Source organism: Dreissena polymorpha, chromosome 8 (genome assembly GCF_020536995.1).
Source record: "Dreissena polymorpha isolate Duluth1 chromosome 8, UMN_Dpol_1.0, whole genome shotgun sequence".
NCBI lineage: Eukaryota > Metazoa > Mollusca > Bivalvia > Myida > Dreissenidae > Dreissena > Dreissena polymorpha.
Genome location: NC_068362.1, coordinates 48,589,751 through 48,612,157, shown reverse-complemented (window position 1 = coordinate 48,612,157; position 22,407 = coordinate 48,589,751). Strand labels below are relative to the sequence as shown.

General features: G+C 36.1%; 1 protein-coding gene across 2 annotated transcripts; it reads left to right on the top strand.

The window, feature by feature from the left end:
• The first annotated feature begins 233 nt into the window (after positions 1-233).
• On the top strand, positions 234-22,317 carry LOC127841120 (C-type mannose receptor 2-like). 2 transcript variants are annotated; one of them, XM_052369682.1, is made up of 14 exons: positions 234-310; positions 1,840-1,991; positions 3,291-3,424; positions 4,848-4,978; positions 6,302-6,492; positions 8,111-8,235; positions 8,699-8,826; positions 9,686-9,852; positions 10,209-10,330; positions 15,242-15,369; positions 16,255-16,421; positions 17,538-17,671; positions 19,104-19,240; positions 20,229-22,317. In XM_052369682.1, exons 2-14 carry the CDS (start codon positions 1,914-1,916, stop codon positions 20,366-20,368), a joined length of 1,782 nt encoding a protein of 593 aa, XP_052225642.1. In that variant the 5' UTR covers positions 234-310; positions 1,840-1,913; the 3' UTR covers positions 20,369-22,317. The 2 variants fall into 2 exon arrangements, with proteins under 2 accessions (XP_052225642.1, XP_052225641.1); XM_052369681.1 differs by having other exon boundaries at positions 256-423.
• The last annotated feature ends 90 nt before the right edge of the window (positions 22,318-22,407 follow it).

The following is a 22,407-nucleotide window of genomic DNA, read 5'->3' as shown; positions in this document are numbered from 1 at the left end:
GTTTCAAGAGTATTAAAATAAGTGAAAATAAAGTTAAACATTGACAATCGAGAAAGTTATTTGAAATTATGCCATTGCGAATTGTGAGGTAGAATATGGTATTAAGTTTTACTGTTGTGCGCTTTTAAATGCTCAATGTATGTTCTTTTCTTGAATTCACTTTCATGTTTGCTAATACTATTAATCTAACATAGTATTTGTTTGTCCCTTTACAATATACGGTATCACACGTTCAGGGTCATTTCTAGTTTCATATCGCGATATTGTTATCAGAATCAAATATGAGGATGAGATAGGTGTGAAGTTGGAGGTAGATGCTTCTCGTTAGAACTCATGTATTTAATTATTTATATCTGACCACATTTTCTCATTCAGAAATGGCTTATTTATTTCGAATTATTATATGTTGGATTATTTATGCTGGTAAGTTTGGATTCATTTGTATATAATTTAATTATTGCTTTCAATTTTAAATCACAGTTTACATGAGTAATTATAATAATATGTACTGTATTTTATGATAAATTACTTCCCATGTGTTTTTTCCCGTAATATTTATACATTGTTCATGATAATTGCATTGTGTGTGATTTTTTAAATATATAGACTTCACACTAAATTTTAAACACAGAATATCACATGCACAGAATTGGATGGTTAAATGTATATTCACAACGAAAAGAAAGGTTTTGCAGAACACGATTTACGCTGTGTTGGAAGTATTAAATATTTACTTAATTACCTAGATATGTCTCTATACACATTAGCCATATAAGTTTGAAAAACATTTTACCATAAACTTACTTAAATATGACAGTTTTTTTTTAATGTGTAAACTGTATGACCCTTATCAAGTTTTACCTCATACAAAATCATTATTATTACTATACACTATGATCATAGTATCCTCATTGAAACAGCAAGGTCCAATTGTGTGATAATTGGCATGTAAAATTTTATAGTAATTATCTGCAATGTTTTTTCGCAATCATGTCTTGGGTTTACATATTACAAAGTCCTAGGGTACACACGGTTAATTTAGACTTACCTTGCAGAAATACTGAAATATTCTTTTTGTCCGAAACCACTCACAGGTGGAAGTAACGTACCTTGGATAGTATTTTTTTTAGGAGCCCAATATATTAAAATAAATATATAAAATCATGTTTAATGAGAAAAAAAACTGACAAAGAGCCATGAAAAAAAAATCCCCACCCTCTGATATTGGAACAATAACAAGGTCATTAACTAGACTTTATTATAGACCTGTCTTCGCGGGCCGCAAAAATGTCAAAAATAGCTTTAATCCAATGCATCCCTTGATCCACCTATGGGCAATTGGACAACCTATAATAAAGTCTAGTTAATGACCTTGTTATGGTTCCAATATCAGAGGGTGAGGATTTTTTTTTCATGGCTCTTTGTCAAATTTTTTCTCATTAAACATGATTTTATATATTTATTTGAATATATTGGGCTCTTAAAAAAAATATCCAAGGTACATTACTTCCACCTGTGAAACCACACGGCCCAGATGTTATACAATTGCATTAAAAATACTGTGGTTTTCCAACAATTTCAATCAATCATGCGTCTCGAGCCAAAAGACATAATATATATAAAATATCAATCTGCATATTTATGTAAAAGAATAATCTTTTTTACCATCGCATATTTCTTTTCGGCGTATAACTTTGTTTAGTGGTCTCCTACATCCTGTTTCAAATGGCACCATGATCCGTTGTTCAAAACTGCTACACATTAAAACATGTGGCGTGGGTTATGTGTGTATAGCTCGTCATTAGAAGCACTTTCTTTTGCATTGTTGTGTATTTTAAGGAGCACGTGGGGACTGTGACGTAGGCTGGCAGGCTATTGGCTCCACCTACTGCTACCGAGTGGGCGGAGCTAAGATGATCTGGACGTCAGCCAACAGCGAATGCGCGAAATTTGATTCTATGATGCTGCGTATATACGATGACAGTGTTAAGGTATCAATATAGTAAAGCTTTACTAGGTAGCGATTAAGCATCTGTAGTAGTCACTTCTATAACAACTAAAACAACCGGTGCGCGAGTATTTCATTCTTCGTTTACTTCGTTCGAGTAAGTTCAAAAATGTGAAACGCTCTCTGGCACCATGCGTGCTAGTGTATGCAGTAAATCACGTATTCAATACATAATACTTATTTGTGTAGCATTTTCCCTCGAACAGTATTTCAATCATAAATACGGACGAGGCTGATCACCTTCATTAATGACGCTTGTGAGCATTAGAAACATGGAAAAACGAACTTGTAGACAACAGTTGGACCTTAATATTATTCTTACTTCATACTTGCCATTTTGTCCTTTTAGTAAAATTTACCACGCATGATTGAATAGTACAGTCGTTCGAAGTTGTATTTGCTATAAAAAGACTATAAATGCCAACTTATTCAATCGTGTGTCAACTAACTCCATTTTGAATACCGCTAGATAATTTAGTTTTTGAGTAATGATTTTGTATAATAACTTACACATTGATTTTAAAGGGACCAGTTCACAGATTGTCAAAACGATTTTTTGTCACACATCTAGGAGGAAAATGAGACTAATGACTTACACTGAAACACATGTGGTGAAACGTGTGGCTTTGATATTAATTAGTGAAAACATCATTTTGAATGATAAATATTCAAAATATCACGAAAAATCAACTTTTCTGGAAAAAAAATCACTATAAAATATACAAAAAATATCTTACTCAAAATGACCTGGAAACGGGGTGCATCGCTTTGAACAGCCAAAACTTCATTAATTATTCAGCGATATCCATGAACTTTGTCTTAATCAACGAAGAAATAAATATCCTTTCTGGAAATGTACAAATCTTGTAATATTTTTACAAATGCTGGATTAAATTTAAAGAAATAACATGCCACAAGTACTTTCATAGCCACACGCTAATCACATGTGCACTGAAAATGCATTTTGTTTATGCATAATCATCGTTTAAAATTGATAAAATTGTAAAGCGTTACAAACGCGAAACGTTGGCACAATTTGGTGACAATACGTATACTTTAAACGATGACATATTTAGTTCTTAAAATATATCAACACTAGTTAATTATAGATTACGTGCAATAATACTCAAGTTAGATGTGTAAATTTCTTAACTTCAATAAACAATACCATACATTGTTCGATACTTTTTGTTCATTAATAAAAACATGTGTATATCGTATTACTGATCGGAGTTCACAGGTACACTTATATGTTAAGTTGAACTTGTATTTTGTACCTCAGAGCGATGTGGGCCAGCTGTTGGCCAACACCAACGATACTCGATGGTGGACGGGACTCAATAACATCGCCACACCTCAGGTGTACGTCTGGGACGTTGGGCTATACGCCACCCAAGTCGACGATCCAAGCGTGTTGTACGTAATTGCATATGCGTCGCGTTTTGAAAAAAAAACTGGGCATAACGCATGTGCGGACTGCACAGACTAATCTGGGACGACACTTTCCGTCTTAACAAGATTTTCGGTAATGAGGGACTTCCTTGAAACTAAAGATACCATACAAGCGGAAAGTGTCGTCTCTGATTAGCCTGTGCGGACTGCACAGGCTTATCCGGGACGACACTTTACGCACATTAATTAAGCCCAGTTTTCACAGAGCACGGCCCATATGTCTTCATTCTGACGTACAAATTGAGATCGGAGGAGTTCAATATTTTAAGAGTAGAAATCAATTGTAGTTCGAACACTTAAACGCTTATACTATTATAAAATCAAAAGCAGTTTTTCTATTTTAAGGTTTTTACTTTCATTACAATCAATTGCAGTTTGTAAATTGTAAAGTTCTTAAATGTCATTGACATCTGTTGTAGTAATTTGTATATTGATTTTACAGCGATTAAAATCCATTGAAGACTTTCATACGAGTAAGAACAGAAGGATATATTAAATATCGATCAATTTTAATGACACTATAAATATTGCACATTAAAAACTACAGTTCAATTTAATGAAACAAAAAAGTTACAAATTTATGTTGTTGTTTTGTAACTGCCATGGAGGTGGTTATTTCGGAGATACCTCGTGTAATTGAAATCAATTGTGTCTTGTTCTGAGAAAATTGGGCTGAATGCATGTGCGTTAAGTGTCGTCCCAGATTAGCCTGTGTAGTCCGCACAGGCTAATCAGGGACGACACTTTCCGCTTTTATGGTATTTTTAGTTTCAAGGAAGTCCCTCCTTACCGAAAATCAAGTTTAGGCGGCAAGTGTCGTCCCTGATAAGTCTGTGCGAACTGCACAGGCTAATCTGGGACGACACTTTACGCACATGCATTAAGCCCAGTTTTATCAGAACACGGCTCAATTGTTTATGACTTTGCACACCAGTCCTACAAACACTTTGTAAAAACAGATATATGGCAATAATGATGGTTTCTATCAATATGTAATAAATGATATGTTACTCGAGCAACGGGATATGTTGGATAACGTTTGGCATTAAAGATCGTTCGTTGTTTTTTATGTATAATTCTTCGTTACATACGGTAAAGGTTATTTGACACGCGTAAAATGTGCTATCGAAATGCGTGCTGGATGTAAAAGTTTAATATAATATTTCAGTGTCATATTTTATGCTCAACTGTATAATCATATGTATACATCTGTATTAGCATTGATACAGTTTTTTTCCATACCTATGCTAAATTGGTACATTAGCATGTGCATATATCACCGTCTGCGTTGTTCTCGATATCCAACAGATTACAACAAGGACTGCAAGCCAAAGCCAATAAAAAGATCTTCATTGATTGATGATTTATTCATGTGTTGTTAATACAGTTCTTGGATTCACGAGCCTGACGACACGAGCCACCTTCAGAACTGTGTCACTCTCAATATACAGGGAAGCATAGAGGACGAGTCGTGCCTGAATTCACATAGATACATTTGTGAATACCCTATGCCTACAGGTAAGTGGGGGAGAGAGACATTGATTAAACTTCATTTTGTGCTTTCCGGTGGTTTATAGAGAAATATCAATGAATTAAAACTGATAATTTCACCGTTACAAACAGTAGAAATTATCAGTGAAAATTATCGATAATTTTCACTGTTTACTGTGAAATGACGTCATTTTTGTAACGAAATGACGTCATAATCACAGTGAAATTCTTTAGTTAAACTCTTTAACGATGTACATAAACTGTAAAAAAAAATCATAAAATAAAAAGAAAATTTGTTGGATTCGGTGGAATATCGATTTTAATTCACTCGTGATCATAGAAAATACACGTGAAAATATCACTTTCTATGATCAATTGTGAATTAAAATCGATAATCCACCGAATCCAACAAATATCCTCTATATATTGCCATATAATAAAGCATTTATATTTAATAAAGATTGAGTTTGAAATTCCTTGAAAAAGAGGCTACTAAAATATTTCTGAATGAAGAAAATAGGGCGATGAGCAATCATAATGTTATAAATGTTATATGGTTAAAAGAGGCATGGTGATATGGTATAGATATGGGTCGCGCTCTGTGAAAAAGGGGTTTAATTAATGTGCGCTTTTATGATATTTTTCATTTCAAGAAAGTCTCTTCTTAGCAAAAATCAAGTTAAGGCGGACAGTGTCGTTCCTGATTAGCAGTCCGCACAGGCTAATCTGTGACGAAACTTTAAGCATATGTATTAGACCCCTTTTTCACATAGCACGTCTCATATATGTATATCCCGATTGAAAATTATGCAGTTGACCTCCTGTTAGAGTAGATCGAAGGGATTCGTTTATTCAAGACCGGTCCTGCTGTTTGGTTTCAATGGTTTGATAAGGTTGGTTTCTTCGTTGGATGACTCATTTCTGCAAAACTTGTTTCCTTCGCATCCTGCGATCAGCTGTCATTAGCTTTGTTCTTTCTTTCTGAACAGACAAACGGGTTCATGACCGGCTCAACTATTCCGGTTCATGCTATAGGTTCTATCTAGTGGTTTGTTTCAATGTAGGTAGCTCATTTTTTCCTCGTCTGGCTAAACTGATCTATTCCTGCCGTCTATTATCCTTTTTGCATACATGCATCTTGTGTAAAAGACTCAGGTATAGTTCCTGCTATTTGATATTACAACTTTAATATTAAATAGATGAGTCGTCGAGCAAGATTGTTTAAACGGTTTTGCTGTCTGATCTCTGATAAGTATAGTTTTTATTCTTTTATACGTGGTTTGAGTGTGGTTAACTTGTCTAACTTTGTGAGAACGCGATATCTGATATGCCCTTTTCTATCCTCTTTAGCTGGATCGTGTATGCCAAGCTGGACAAACTTTTCGGGATCCTGCTACCTGTTCCCGTTGGATCTTGGCGACCCCTGGAGCATGCTAACCTGGCAAGATGCCAACACAAAATGCCAGACAATTCTTCAAGGTTTCTCTGACGCAACTGGTATCACGCCCCATCTGTTGTTCATCGAAACACAACCCGAGAAAGTGAGACACTTGATATTTATGCTTTTTCTGCTATTTAATATATTATGTTAGTTTTACAGAATACAAATGAACTACCAAGTAAAAAAATATAATAAATTATGATATTATATTGCTACATGTATCTACCTCCACCATTGCTAACTGAGAGTAACATTTTTCCATCCAAAAGCAGATTAATACTTATAGGTATTTGGCTTACACTCAGTGCCTTTAAAACCATCTTCCAACGAGTAGCTGGATACAGAATGTTTTAAGTTATCTTGGCCGTATCCTTTAAATGAACTGCATTTACCAAGTTTGAGTGTACGTGTATGTGCGATACATGTATTAATTATTACAAATATGTGACTGACACCTACATTGTGAGTGTGCTAATATCTTGAATATTTAATATGTCAGCAAATGTGAACTCTTTCGAGGTAAATATTCGCCATTTCTATTTGCTTCATCACGTACCTGTCGCTTTAGATCAAACTGAAACTTAGACCATGTGACCTAATGTCACCTTCTGGTGTATTGGTCCAGTTTTGGTCAAAGGCTGTTTTATGCCTGCTTAAGACCATGGTAATTTATGTTAGCCCAATGGCATGATGGATTTTGTCCAAGTTCTATATCTGTGCCTTAACCTTGTGTATTGATCCCTTCGTGCTCTCCCAGGACTATACCAATACATAACCAAGTCGCAGACTATAATTGATCATATGTCAGTGAGCCTATGTATATTGATTCATACCTATTTCGCTAGGACTTAATCACGTAAACGCTATCAAGGTTAAAACCAAATATAATACCCTGTTAACTCATGCCACCTACTTATAGTTCGTGCCTTTCTTGTTCGTTCAGGACTATATCTCGTCGTGCCTTTCTTGTTCGTTCAGGACTATATCTCGAACCAGCTGCCAGCGGTCGATCTGACCTCGGACGTGTAGAATCTAATACCATATTAACTCATGCCACCTACTTATAGTTCGTGCCTTTCTTGATCGTTCAGGACTATATCTCGTCGTGCTTTTCTTGTTCGTTCAGGACTATATCTCGAACCAGCTGCCCGCGGTCGATCTGACCTCGGACGTGTGGAATCTAATACCATATTAACTCATGCCACCTACTTATAGTTCGTGCCTTTCTTGATCGTTCAGGACTATATCTCGTCGTGCCTTTCTTGTCCGTTCAGGACTATATCTCGAACCAGCTGCCCGCGGTCGATCTGACCTCGGACGTGTGGAATCTAATACCATATTAACTCATGCCACCTACTTATAGTTCGTGCCTTTCTTGATCGTTCAGGACTATATCTCGTCGTGCCTTTCTTGTTCGTTCAGGACTATATCTCGAACCAGCTGCCTGCGGTCGATCTGACCTCGGACGTGTGGAATCTAATACCATATTAACTCATGCCACCTACTTATAGTTCGTGCCTTTCTTGATCGTTCAGGACTATATCTCGTCGTGCCTTTCTTGTTCGTTCAGGACTATATCTCGAACCAGCTGCCCGCGGTCGATCTGACCTCGGACGTGTAGAATCTAATACCATATTAACTCATGCCACCTACTTATAGTTCGTGCCTTTCTTGATCGTTCAGGACTATATCTCGTCGTGCCTTTCTTGTTCGTTCAGGACTATATCTCGAACCAGCTGCCTGCGGTCGATCTGACCTCGGACGTGTGGTGGATAGGACTCACTGACAACCAGACGGAGGGCATTTTCCAGTGGACAGACGGGCGTCTGGTCGGAATGCTAGCGTAGGACGGCAAATCTTTCGTATTAATATTAGAAGTTTACGTTCTCAGTTTAATTAATGATGATAATGCCATTTCATTTTCTACGAATATCCATCACATATGGTTAGCATTTATCTAAAGCATTCGAATTTGATAAATTTTATGACCAAAGCTGTCTTCATGATTAAGTGTCTAAGCAAAATACTTTAACAGTACGTGTAACATGTTATCAATCCATCCCCATGGTTGTGTTTAAAGTGGTTTTGATCGCACACACGTTTTATGATGTATCATATAAGATAAATGAAAATTTTCAACCACTTACATTTATAAAAAAGAAGTATCTTTTATAATAGTTTACATCTTTATTTTGTTGTCTGTGTTTTCTATTTTGACATGACATATAAATTAAAGAAGCCTTCACGATTAAATATTCAAGGTTTAAGCCATACCATAATTACGCTTTTACGTCTTGTTCACGCAGATACTGGGCAAATGAACCAAACAACCTTGGAGCGAAGGAGCAGTGTGTTTATACCAACAGCAACGGATCGATAGCCGACTTCAACTGCAACAATACCCTAAGCTACATTTGTCAGAAAGAAAATGATGGTAAACTGTTTTTTAATAATAGGGTTTCATTTGACGACAAGAAAAGACAGTTTTTAGAAACAATTTCGATTGTTGTATCTGCAGGTTTGGTAAAATACGGTAAAATGCAAGATGCAAGAACACATGCTATGTGTGCATATATTATTAATGTTCTAGGTAAATATCTTTTCGAACTACTTAAGTTTATTTTTTACTTAGAAAAGATACATTGTGAGGCTGCTTTTACGGTGGCTTATAGGGACATTAACTCGTTTTTTTTATTTGATTTTTTTTCTATCTCTTTCTTGCGACATACTTACTCGATGGAGCAACTTACTAACTCGTTGGGATGAGTAAGCTATGTCGTGGGAACGACTTCCTGAGTCGAAGGAACGAGATAGACAGATGAGAGAGTGAAAAATTATATATAAAGGAGTTAAATAAAAAAAACACTTGGTTATGCATTACATATTTTCACTTTAAAGTCAGACTTCAACAGCAAGTGTTTATAGAGAAAGTTGAAGACCCATGTGTGTGTCCTAAAACTACTTTGCTTCTTTAATGAGACAATATATTTCTTCCAATCCCCAGTTGCATGTTAAATGGAAAGTTTTATTAATGCCCTTGATAATAGTTTAAATCCGGGTCTCTTTTGGGAAAAAATCTTTTCACTATGTACAATCAACGTTTACCAATTTTATGTTTAAAACATTAGTATCGATACAAACACACTACTATAGTCAATATGGTGCGTGATTTGGAATGGATCAGCTTTGTGTGTGCATCCCGATTACGGCTTAGTTCGTTTCTCCAGATTTGTTGAATTTTAAAATAAGTCCAGTTAACGCTACTGATTGTTCAAACACTGTATCATATCCAGTTCAAAGTGCGGTCATACCGGGTCTCGGCTGCCCCGCTAGCTGGACTCGGGCTGGCAAGTACTGCTACCACTTCGAAACCGTCACGCAGCACTCGTGGAGTGATGCAAAGGGTGCCTGTGGTAAATACGGGGCAAACCTTATCAAAGTCGACGACTTTGACAAAAAGGTAAAGATGCACGAAACATGTGTTTATTTGTGTTATTGCCGGAACAGTAAAATTGTTGCATTGACTTCATGAGTATGTGTGAGTATATATACAAAAAACTATCATTTTTCAACAAGGTTTGTATTTGCAAAGCTTTTGTTTGTCAAATTAATATTGAAGAAAGTCAACTCGACCAGTGATGTTTCTCTTTTCATTATGTTTATAGAATAGCAAATATATAAAATATTGTAAGTTGCAAATTTACAAAACACCACATGCTAGATCAGGAATGTAAAACGCCAACGTAAGTGTAGGACGGTTTGAGAATAGACCATTATGCAACGCGGATGTAGTCGTGATTTGTTCGATTAATTCAGACATGGCTAGAGGGTCAGAACAGCGTCTTCAACAGTGGGATGTGGTACTGGACGGGCCTCAACTACCAGTCCAACAAGCAATGGGCCTGGGGTGATGGGACCGCGGCGGACCTGTCCTTGGTGTAAGAATGGGCTTGAACACTAGTATATAAATATTACATGTCTGACAGGGTGACAGTAAATTTGTCAACTTGAAGAAGCCAAGGTTGACAGTATTTTTCCGAAAGGTGACGAATTTACTGTCACCCTGTAAGACATGTATTATTTATTTTATTATACCGAACAAACTATTCAAACATGAACAATTTATATGAACCATGAACAATTTAATATTCAATAATTGTATTTAATTTCAGCAATGAACAACCATTAATATGTTGAGTGGTTCAGATTTTCGGGCCGAGCAAAATGAACTTCGCTTTATTCGGCATCGACCTAGTAATCGATTTATCCCATCAATTTTCTTAGTCGTCTATTATTTCTTTAAAAAATACATTACCGAACCAGCTTTCCGTATTTTATTTTCATCATTTGATTACGCAATTTATGACGTACTCGTGTAACGTCATTACGCTGACAAAACATTTTGGGACAACAATATGGACGTGGTGGTTTTTCTAACAATGTACAAACTGTGGTGTATTTCATTTTAACTCGACTTTGATCACACAAAGTCTATGCAATCAGATCATTCATTATCACATGTCAGTACAGACAACTCATCCGTCCTTACATGTATGCAATCCCCAGGCTCTGGGCAGCAAGCACCCTTACACTGTAGCACACCAGTCAGTAAACAAACAAGCATAACTACAAACTCTCAATCTATGAGACACAACAAATTACCAACTCACAAATCACAGTATGTACAACACTTAAAAATTGTGACTGTAAACTGTCAGTCTGTTAAGAAGAAAAAATTGGCTTTCCAATCTATGCTAGCTACTGTAAAACCTGATGTTGTTCTGGGTAATGAATCATGGCTCAAGCCTAAAATAAAAAATTCAGAAGTGTTTCCATCTGATTACGATGTTTACAGAAATGATCGAAAAGGCAGGACAGGAGGAGGAGTTTTTGTACTGGTTTCAAATAAGTTTAGAAGTCATGCTCCTGTGGAATTAAAATCTCTATCTGAAATTATTTGGGTAAATATAAAGCAAAATGGTAAAAAAGACCTGCTGGTCTGCAGTGCATACCGACCTGACAGGGATGTTACATGTATAGACGAGCTGGATCGTACCATCAGCCTGACTGATAAATTAAATAGTACAACCCTAATTGGGGGCGATTTTAACCTTGGGGAAATCAATTGGAAAAATAAAACTGTAGACTCTAATGCTTCACACCCAGAAGAATGTAACACAATTTTAAATTTTGCAGATATTCATTAGACCAAATAGTTGATGAACCAACAAGACTATCTGATACCACTAAGAAATGTCTTGACCTGTTTTTCTTGTCTAATCCTTCTTTAGCCAAAACAGTTAAGATCATTCCAGGTTTTAGTGATCACTGCATCCCTTTTGTTGATATTTTATCCTCTGCTAGAATAAATCGGAAAGAGAAACGGAAAATACTTCTGTTTGACAAGGCTAACTGGTCGGAAATCAAAACTGGTTTAATAAATTTTATAGATGTAAACAATATTAATGATATGAATGTCCAGCAGCTTTGGGACAAATTCAAAGTCTGTCTTAACACACTTGTTGAAAAATACATACCAACTAAAACTGTTTCTGGCAAGCAGCATCCACCATGGCTGAATTCTGACTTTAAAAAGCTAATGAAAAAACGTGACCGGACTAGCAAAATGAAAAAGACTAAAATTACACTTTACTTCCAAAAATTAAGAAGATAAGATCATCCATACAAAAGAAAATTCGTAACTCTTACTGGGACTACATGAACAACATAATATGTGATGAAACAGAACATAAACATGGAACAACTAAACGATTTTGGGGGTTCATAAAAAGCTTAAAAAATGAATCATGTGGTGTAGCACCTTTGAGGGATGATGGGGTCTTAAAATCTAACCCTAAGGAAAAAGCTGAAGTCTTAAATAAACAATTTTCTTCTGTTTTTACTAATGACACAAACAGCTCATATCCAGATCTTGGTAATAGCCCGTATAAAAACATGCCATCAATTAATATTACGGTAAATGGTGTTAAGAAACTTCTACTCAAACTGAATCCTAACAAGGCCGGAGGGCCAGACCAAATCAAACCCAGAATCGTACGGGAATGTGCAAATAAAATTGCACCTATTTTTACAATTCTTTTTAACAAATCACTTATTTCTGGTTCTGTCCCTTCTGACTGGTCCATGGCTTTTGTAGCTCCTATTTTTAAAAAAGGTGAAAAGTACCAAGCTAGTAATTATATACCAGTCTCATTAACATGTATTGCTTGTAAATTGCTGGAGCATATCGTTGTTAGTAATATCTTGACCATCTTGACAACTTTAATATCCTGGTGGACAACCAACATGGCTTTCGAGCCCGGCGGTCTTGCGAAACCCAACTTGTGGGTTTTATCCATGACTTAGCTTCTACCATGCAGAGAGACCAGATGGATGTTGCCATCATGGATTTTAGCAAAGCCTTCGATGTTGTACACCACGGTAGATTGTTGCTGAAACTAGCCCATTATGGCATCACGGGCACTACACACTCTTGGATTAAAGCTTTGGTAACCGTAGTCAACAGGTTGTTGTAGATGGGGCAACTTCCAGCATGGCCCCTGTAATTTCTGGTGTACCCCAGGGATCAGTTCTTGGGCCTCTTCTGTTTCTGCTCTACATTAATGATCTACGTCCATCTGTGAAGTCTATTTGTCTATTTGCGGATGACTGTGTCATGTACAGATCCATAAAAACTTTGGCTGACACTATTCAGTTTCAGAGAGATCTAGATTGTCTATCATTGTGGGAGCTGAAATGGAAGATGTCTTTTAACATAGAAAAATGTCATATCATGCATGTTACGAGAAACCGTAAACCATTAAAATCAGCCTACACTCTTCACAATCAACCTCTGTCTGTTGTAAACAAAGCCACCTATCTTGGCGTTGAAGTAAGCTCAACTTTAAACTGGTCACCTCACGTAAATAAAATTAGTAGTAAAGCAAGCCAGAGATTAGGTTTCTTAAAACGAAACATTCATTCTTCTAAAATGGAAACTAAGGCAGCGGCATATAACAGCATTGTTAGACCATCCTTGGAATATTGCTCTAGTGTGTTGGACCCTTACCATCAGAAAGATATTGATAAAATTGAAAATGTTCAGCGTCAAGCTGCCAGATTTGTAACAAATAATTACAGCAAGACACCGGGCACGGTCACAAATATAATTAAGGATTTGAATTGGAATACCTTTTGCAATCAAGAAGACAACATGCTAGACTCATTTTGTTCTATAAAATAAAAAGTATATAATCATGTTGATGTCAATCCCCTTCACTATCTCACTCCATACATTAGACACTCACGCCATCATCATGACATGGCATACCAAATACCACCAAGTACAGCTGATTACCACAAATTTTCTTTCTTTCCAAGAACAGTTGTACAATGGAACACACTTCCATCTTATGTAGTTAGCGCTGATACGATCCCTGGATTTAAATCAGTGCTGTCTACATCAGTGTTCCTTCCTTAGATCACATGATTCTGCTTTTATCCTGTTTTTAACTCGACTAATATTCTCACCACATGCACAGTTGTATATGTATATATTTAAGTCTTAAGGGCTTAAGGTGTTAGGTTTTGCACCTTTTTTTATCACTGTTGATAGGATTTTCCTGAGTGGATTGAGTAACTCGGGAAACCTATCAATCTATTTCTTTTTAACCCCCCACGTATGGCTATAATGTATCAGTATTGAACATAGCCATTATTATAAAAGAAGAAGAAGAATAAGAACAGTAAAATATTTATTAAAAGCATCGAACGAATCCAAAACGTTTTTCGGATTGTGTGTTTGTCATGCATAACACCTTAAAAACAGACACTGGAAGTGTATATCGTTGTAACTTTATTGTTATTAGCATTGGCTTAAAGTTGCCATTGAGGTAAGGTGTCGTTTTTACTAAATTGATTTTTTTATGACTCCTGACAAAGCTTTAATAATGGCATTAATCTATTCTACAGCACAGTTTCAGCTGCAATCGATATTTTAATTATCCAAATACAACGGAAATGCAAAGCTGCGCATGCGCGAATGGGGCAGTATTTTTTGGCCATTCCGCACGAGATTTCCAAGGTAGCAGGCGACAGTATTTTTGGACAGTAATTTTTTTCCCGCTTGGTATGACAGTATTTCTATGTCACGATGGCCTATGGGAGTTTAGCATTGTGAATAAACGTGAGGTATAATAATTGAAAATTGAGCCTCACTGTTGCCTTAACTGGATTTTCGAACACAAGAGACTTCATGTAAACGAAAAATCCTCTGAAAGCTGAAAGTGTCGACCATGATTGGCCTAAGAGGACTGCACAGGCTAATCAGGGTCGAGACTCTACACAGGCTAATCAGGGTCGAGACTCTACACACATGCCTTAGGCCTCGTGTTTACAGAGCGGGGCTAAATTGTATTGCTTTTCAATACATTGATCATTTCAGACAGCAAAATATAGATGTTTAAGTGTGTAAGCATGTTTTAACGCAATTATGCATTTTGCCAATGCAGAAAAAGACTCGACGGGGCTATATAATTGGCTATATAATTGGTAATTTACCGGAATCCGGATGTTTGTCAGCGTTTGCAGCAGTCATGCTTTATACATTCATTCGTCATACGAAATGAATGAAAACCATTGCGCGTGTATTGAAAAAAATGCACCTTTTGTACGAGAAATCTTACATTTTATTCACGAAAATTGTCTTAGACACGATATTAAATGTGATTTAAAAATCAAATGCCAACTTTAAAATGTTTACTATCGGATTACGAATGGTATACGCGGTAAACTATTTAAAATGCCTGCACATTGTCAGTGGGAAATCTAAAGGTGACAAAACCTTACAGGAAGTGGAATGTGGAGCCTAATAACTATAAGGGAAACGAGGCGTGCAGCACGATACTTAGGAAAGGAACCTTCAACGACGTCAACTGTCTTATTAAAGCTGGCTACATCTGTGAACAAAATACAGAAGGTGAGTCAATATGAACTGAGTCGTGTTCTGAGACAACTGGGCATAATGAATGTGCGTAAAGTGTCGTCCCAGATTAGCCTGTGCAGTCCGCATAGGCTAATCAGGGACGACACTTTCCGCTTTTATAGTATTTTTCGTTTAAAGAAGTCCCTTCTTATCGAAAATCTTGTTTAGGCGGAAAGTGTCGTCCGTGATTAGCCTGTGCGGACTTCACAGGCTAATATGGGACGACACTTTACGCACATGCATTATGCCCAGTTTTCTCAGAACACGTTGTTGTTTTTACATATTCATTTAGGGTATAGAGATATGTTTAACGATTGAAAAGATAGCCCCACATTTAAATGTTTTGGTGCGTCAATGTGTATGTTGAATAAACACGTTAAAACATGCGATTAAACAAGTGTCTGATTCGTTTCATGGATATGTTGGGTAAGCACTTTTTTCAATTAACATATAGTGAATAGTGGATAAATGATGTGGTATATAATATATTCTCATAGTGTACAAATCTGACAGCTGTCTTTTTGGTAATTGAATAAAATATAGAGAGAAAGTGAGAATATGATTTCAAAAAACGTGGTTCCAGTAAAAGCATGTAGAAACAGTAGGAACACTTTTGAAGCATTCGAAATTGGAGAGAATGATATAAATGTGAATTATGAGGATGGCAGTAGGCGCAAGGTAGAAGCAGTAGAAAACCTGTAGAGTCTGATAAATAAATGCCGATATGCGAGACAACGTAGTTTATAAAATAAAATTTATTTCACGAATGTAATGCAGATCATACAATCGACTAGTTAACGCAATAAACATTGTATTACATATTATACCATCACCTAGTAAACTGTATTACTAGTATATAATTTCGCTGATATCCCCTAGATTCGCCGTGCAAGACTGGCTGGCTCAGCCTGACAGTGGGTGACGTCACGAACTGCTACTACATAGGCACGAGCCTAGTGACGTACGACGAGGCGCATGCAAAATGTAAAACCCAGAGCTCGCCCTTCGATTCATTCCTACTGGCCGTTAACTCCCAGGCGGAACTGGTAGGAATATATATGAGCCGCGCTCTGTGAAAAGAGGGTTTAATGCATAAAGGGTGTAAAGTGTTGTCCCATATTAGCCTGTGCAGTCCGGACGTGCTAATCAGAACGACACTTTTCGTGTAAACTTGAATTTGGCTAAGAAGAGACTTCCTTGAAACGAAAAAATTTCAAAGAAGCGGAAAGTGTCGTCCCTGATTAGCCTTTGCGGACTGCATAGGCTAATCTGGGACTACACTTTACGCACATGCACTTAACCCGTTTTTCACAGAGCACGGCCAATTGATTTACTTTCGGAATCGGCTAGATCTTTGGAAACGCACACTAACATGTGGTTCTGACCAAGCTGGTTGTTGTTGTTGTTGAAATTACAAACTAGATCAACTTAAATGTTTTGAGTGAAATACCATTTAGCAGATCCTAATAAGAACAGAAAAGAACAGAACGTGTGTTTTATTATGACTTGCACCATGTGCATCGTCATTATAACAATACAAACAAGCCATGGCGCATAAGATTCATGTCACCTTAATCATATAGAATAAGTACCGGTACCTACGGTATACATTTCAGTATACAACATATTACATTTGATTACAACTATACATATACATTGTGTTGATTCAAAAATAAGAATAAAGGTGATTAACGTTGTTTAACAAATGTATAGCTGGTGTGTTTCCAAAGTTCTACAGATCATGATTACATTTGAAATGATATATATCTTCATTGTTGTATAAGACAGAGCCTGGTATGATTTATTTTTGTTTCATCTGTGGGTTATGTTTTGATATTCTAGAGTATATAAGATTAATGGCAATTACTTCAGGAGCTGAGATACATGTGCAGTCCTATATCATCATAAATCAAATTGTACGTGAAGAAACACGTGTTGTGTGTATGAAATGAAAATACACACAACATTTTTGCAATTTAGAAAAAAAAAATTTAGTCCAGCGGTCTCATATCATCCTCCAATATTATAATGGCACACATATAAAGAATGATGTAAAATACATAATAATGTCTAATGTGTATTCAAAACCCAAGTACACAATTTATTCCGGGAGTGGGTACATTAAAATGTCAGTTTTATACTAAAATATATAATTGTCTCAGGATTTTGTACGGAGTGCAATAAAGGCAACTGCGGGACCTGCCGTCGAGTTCTACACCGGTCTCACGGACATCGACCACGAGGGCATCTGGTTGTATGACACCAGTTGGAACCCCGCACCGGACTCGGGATTAATGTAGGAATAACATTGTATATGCATTCATTATATATACTTCGTGTAGTAATAGGATTATCACTTTAAATATATTTTGGTGAGAAATAAACATACTAATCTGGAAATGCAAACCAAGCTGACGCCCGAAATTGATCACTTCGCTTTTCTGTTCGTCCATTGATCTTACGTCAATCTATTTAATGATGCGATTGTGTTTTTATTTGCCGCTGCAACATAAACGCATACTTCAGTCAGCTAATATCTTCGATGGGCGTGTACCAACTGACCGTCTGAGATTTTCTTGTACATATCGTTCGTCTATAACGTAGAAGTGCCTGAGACATTCATCGTATATTGTCAGTGTTTTTTATGGCAATTTCGGGGCCGATATTCGGCCCCATTCCCCTCAAAAAAGAGTATATATTTTTCCCCCATTTTGTAAAAAAAATCCCCTCCAGATGTTAAAAAAAAATGTTTTTTGTTCTTTTTTAGAAAGAACTGTTTCATAATCATGATAAATATATCTCAAATTTATTTCATAAATAACTAACAAAGTATATAACTATTATTTATATGAATTTTAATTATTATAAAGTGTTATATAAAATTAGATTAGATTTTCCCAAATCAGTGGACTTTTCACATGAATTGCATTTTACTCCCAAAATGGCCAGGAAAAGGCCTGATGTATCTATATTGTGTCAATATTTGTTGATAAAAACATTCCAATTTGGTCCATTTTATTGATAAAAAATGCTAAAATTTGCCATTTAATCGATTTAAAAACTCAATTAGACTCAAAATGGCTAAGAAAACTGAGACTGTGCATGAAGGCTGAACTGTCTGTAACTAATGTTGAAAAAATCATTGATATATATTTCAGAAAAAGGACAGAGACATTCTGCTGTGAATATTATATTGATACAAACATGTGTATTCATATAATAAATATCATTACATATAAAAGCGTGAATTTTTAATTTTCCCCTTTTCCTAAAAAAACAACGCATTTTTTCCCCTTTGGACGGGCCCCTCCACCATTTCCCTATAAGTGAAAAAAAAAACACTGCTTGTTCCCTCGACTCCTGACGTATTTTTACTTTAAATTATACATGCCATTGCCAGGCATTTATTAACGTGCAACCCATCTTTGTTTAATTCTTCCGTGTTGCATATAATTTCATTACGTCCAATCATTTCACATTTAACCCATTTATGCCTAGCATCTAGAAAAAAGGCCGTGGCAAACAGCGTAGACCAAGATGAGACGCCGCATGGTGCGGCGTCTCATCAGGGTATGCGCTGCTTGCTTAAAGGAATTTCTGTAAGAAATATTTTAAATATAGAAATAAATATTGTAGACATCCCTAATTTTGGAAATAAATTGATCCAATTTAAAAGGATGGGAGAGTCCACTAGGCATTAATGAGTTAATAAGCTCGATTTTGTTCAGCCCATGGTCCCAGGCCCCTGACTTTCCGAACGGCAATGAGAACTGTGCGACGGTGATATTCGCCGGGGAGTACATCAACGTTGCCTGCACCGACAAGCACCCGTACATCTGCGAGAGACCCGCCTATGGCGTACAAGGTAACGCTGAGTGAACTTTGCCGATAGTTATATTATACTAGTGTCAATAGTAATTTTATGTTGTGTTTTCGGCAGAAATGTCTAAGAATCGGACGAAATTATGTGACATTGAAGGAAAATGTGGGCATTGGTTGAAATGAAGCATGCGTTTTTGATGGCATACAATACTAGTAATCGATATATGGTATATGTACATAATACTGTGTAATATAGATTGAAGAAAACACGTTTTTTTTCTATAAAGGACAAAATGGGCGAACCATATTCATGATAATTCCACAAGTGTATATACGTATATAATGTAGTGTATTCATTATATAGAATTTTACCAGCGCCTGGATATTCCTTGACTCGTCGCACCCAATATAGAATATAAACAATGAAATCAGAAATACATACAACTCGTTATTGCAGTGTAAACAAGTACAATACAACATAACACGGTTTCAAATATCGAAAAACGCAGTATATCCTATTTAGCTAAAATGTCTTATATTTCAATTATTTAAAATGTAGCATATTTCAATTATTTGAAAATTAATGTCGTATATTTTAATTATCTACAATATTCAGTTATTCCTTTTAGTGCTGATCAGTTACGGATGCTTCTGCATAAATATACATTTCTAAAGACGTTCCTATGAAATACAAGCCACAATAGGTAGCTGAATGGTCGCTTTTTGAAAGCCTTAAATAAGCTTATACATGTATATATGAGTCGTGTTCTGAGAAAACTGGGCATAATGTATGTGCGTAAAGTGTCGTCCCAGATTAAGCTGTGCAGTCCGCACAATCTATTCAGGGACGACACTTTCCGACTAAATTGGATTTTTGCTCAGAGGAGACTTCATTTAAACGAAAAATGTCATACACGCGGAAAGTGTCGTCCCTGATTAGCCTATACGGGACGAAACATTACGCACATGCATTATGCCCAGTTTTTTCAGAACGCGACTCATATTTACTTTAACATCCTCGTCAATTTCAGTGAACTCAGGCACGCGACTGTTCACAAAGGGTTTCTCCGTATCGTCCGTGTTCGTGTTGATGATGTACTTCCTTATATATGGCGTATGTCTACACTACTGCCTGCACGTGACTTACGTGCTATTCCCGGCTTTCGCATGACCATCTTGGACGCCACAAAAACACTTCTTGTTGATGTCATTAAAACGTGTTTGACGGATTTTTTTTACATCAAACATATCAGCCATTATTATATTTTTGCGTAAATATTTTTGGCGTTTTAAAATTAATACTTGTTTGTTTTTAAACTTTTTTAAAAAACGTTAGGATTTAAACTCCGTGTTTTAATTTTAGTTGTTTAAATGATTAATCTATTGCTCACATAGCTTTTTCGGATATTCACATGCTTAGCATTCATTCATAGATATCTTCACACCCAACGGGTATTTTGCATAATATACTCTGATTAAAAAAGCACATGTGTTATTTTTTTTAATTTTCTGTGTTACATTAATGGCGCAAATTTGAATCTAACCGAACATGTGGCACACTTTAATTTAATGACGGTTAAATTGCTTTAAGTATGGGGCGATCTAGGAATAAAACGCAACAGGTTGCATTATTTTCATTCGGAACACTCGGTTCTTGTAAAAAATCTAATCGTTACATCATAGAAACAACACACACTTCACGTGATTTTTTTATAAGAACCGAGTGTTGCAAATGAAAATAACGCCAACCATTATCATAGCGAATGAAATTGACATCATGTTAGATAAACCCGCAAGATAACAGTTCAACAAACACACAGCACACCATGACAATCACAAACACACGGCACACCATGACAAACACATGGCACACCATGACAAACACACAGCACACCATGACAATCACAAACACACGGCAGACCATGACAAACACACGGCACACCATGACAAACACACAGCACACCATGACAAACACACAGCACACCATGACAAACACACAGCACACCATGACAAACAGCATACTATTATAAGCACATAATGATTCTTATAAGATTTAAACCCACACCATTTCAATGAAACAGCCGATATATTAATAGTCAACCGAAGAAAGGCGAGGAGTTCCATAACTACGAATGACCCGGTAGGTGTCTGTTGGCAACATGTTTAAGCAATTGTTAAAACTGCATGTAATACTATTACAAGCTGCACCATGCGCATGTTTGACCTTTGGTCTTTAGTGACATCTTGACCTTTTATTTTATGAGTATAATTAAGTTACCGTCTGGACAAACTGTTTTGTATTGCCAAATTTTACCTTCGACCTCTAAGTGCGACCTAGATCGTTAAGTCAGGGAGATGATCGTTACACACTACATTAAACCTCACACGATACAACGTATCCTCATGGCGTATTTGTGTTATTTTAAAGTTGAAGGATCAATGACACATTTAAATTTTACAGTAAGGACATCAACATTTGACAGCGATGTTTGACTTTGATTGTTTTGGTTGATAGAAAGGTGATACGCATGACACTTCCATTTAAATTTAAAATTTGAATGACAAAGGTACAGTTTGGATTAGCTCTGAAGTCGTAATACATGCACACTCAACAGTTGTTACTGCCATATGGAGCTTTACGCAAGCAAGTTTGCGAAGAAGACAGCTTTACCTGAGTGTGAATATTATAATAAAAAAGTTTTAATGCCACAATTTTAATCCCTTGTGTAATATAGTAACATGATTAATAACAAACAAATAATTTAAATCACAAATGCAATATAGAGAGAAACAAAGCAAACAGATGCATAATTGAAATCCTCTTGGTTATATTATAAAATCACAACAAATTAAACTTGAGTCCAGTATATTAAAACACTGCAGTAAACAATACTAATAATAATTCAAATAAATTCCCCAGTGCATATTGGTCTACACAAATTCTCCTTATTTAGTATTGTATTCTTGTTCAGATTATATACACTATGAAACTTCTTTAAATGTTTGCCAGATCTTTATTGCAGGAGTACCATGTACACCAAGACGACAATAGAAACTCACTATGCTGATAGCTTGACCCATATTCACCCATACTAACAAAACTTGATCAAAATCAAGTTTCGTTTTTTAACAAAAACAGATAATATAAATTGATCATAATACATAATAAATGCTGTATTGCATCTCAAAACAAGATATGGAATAACACTA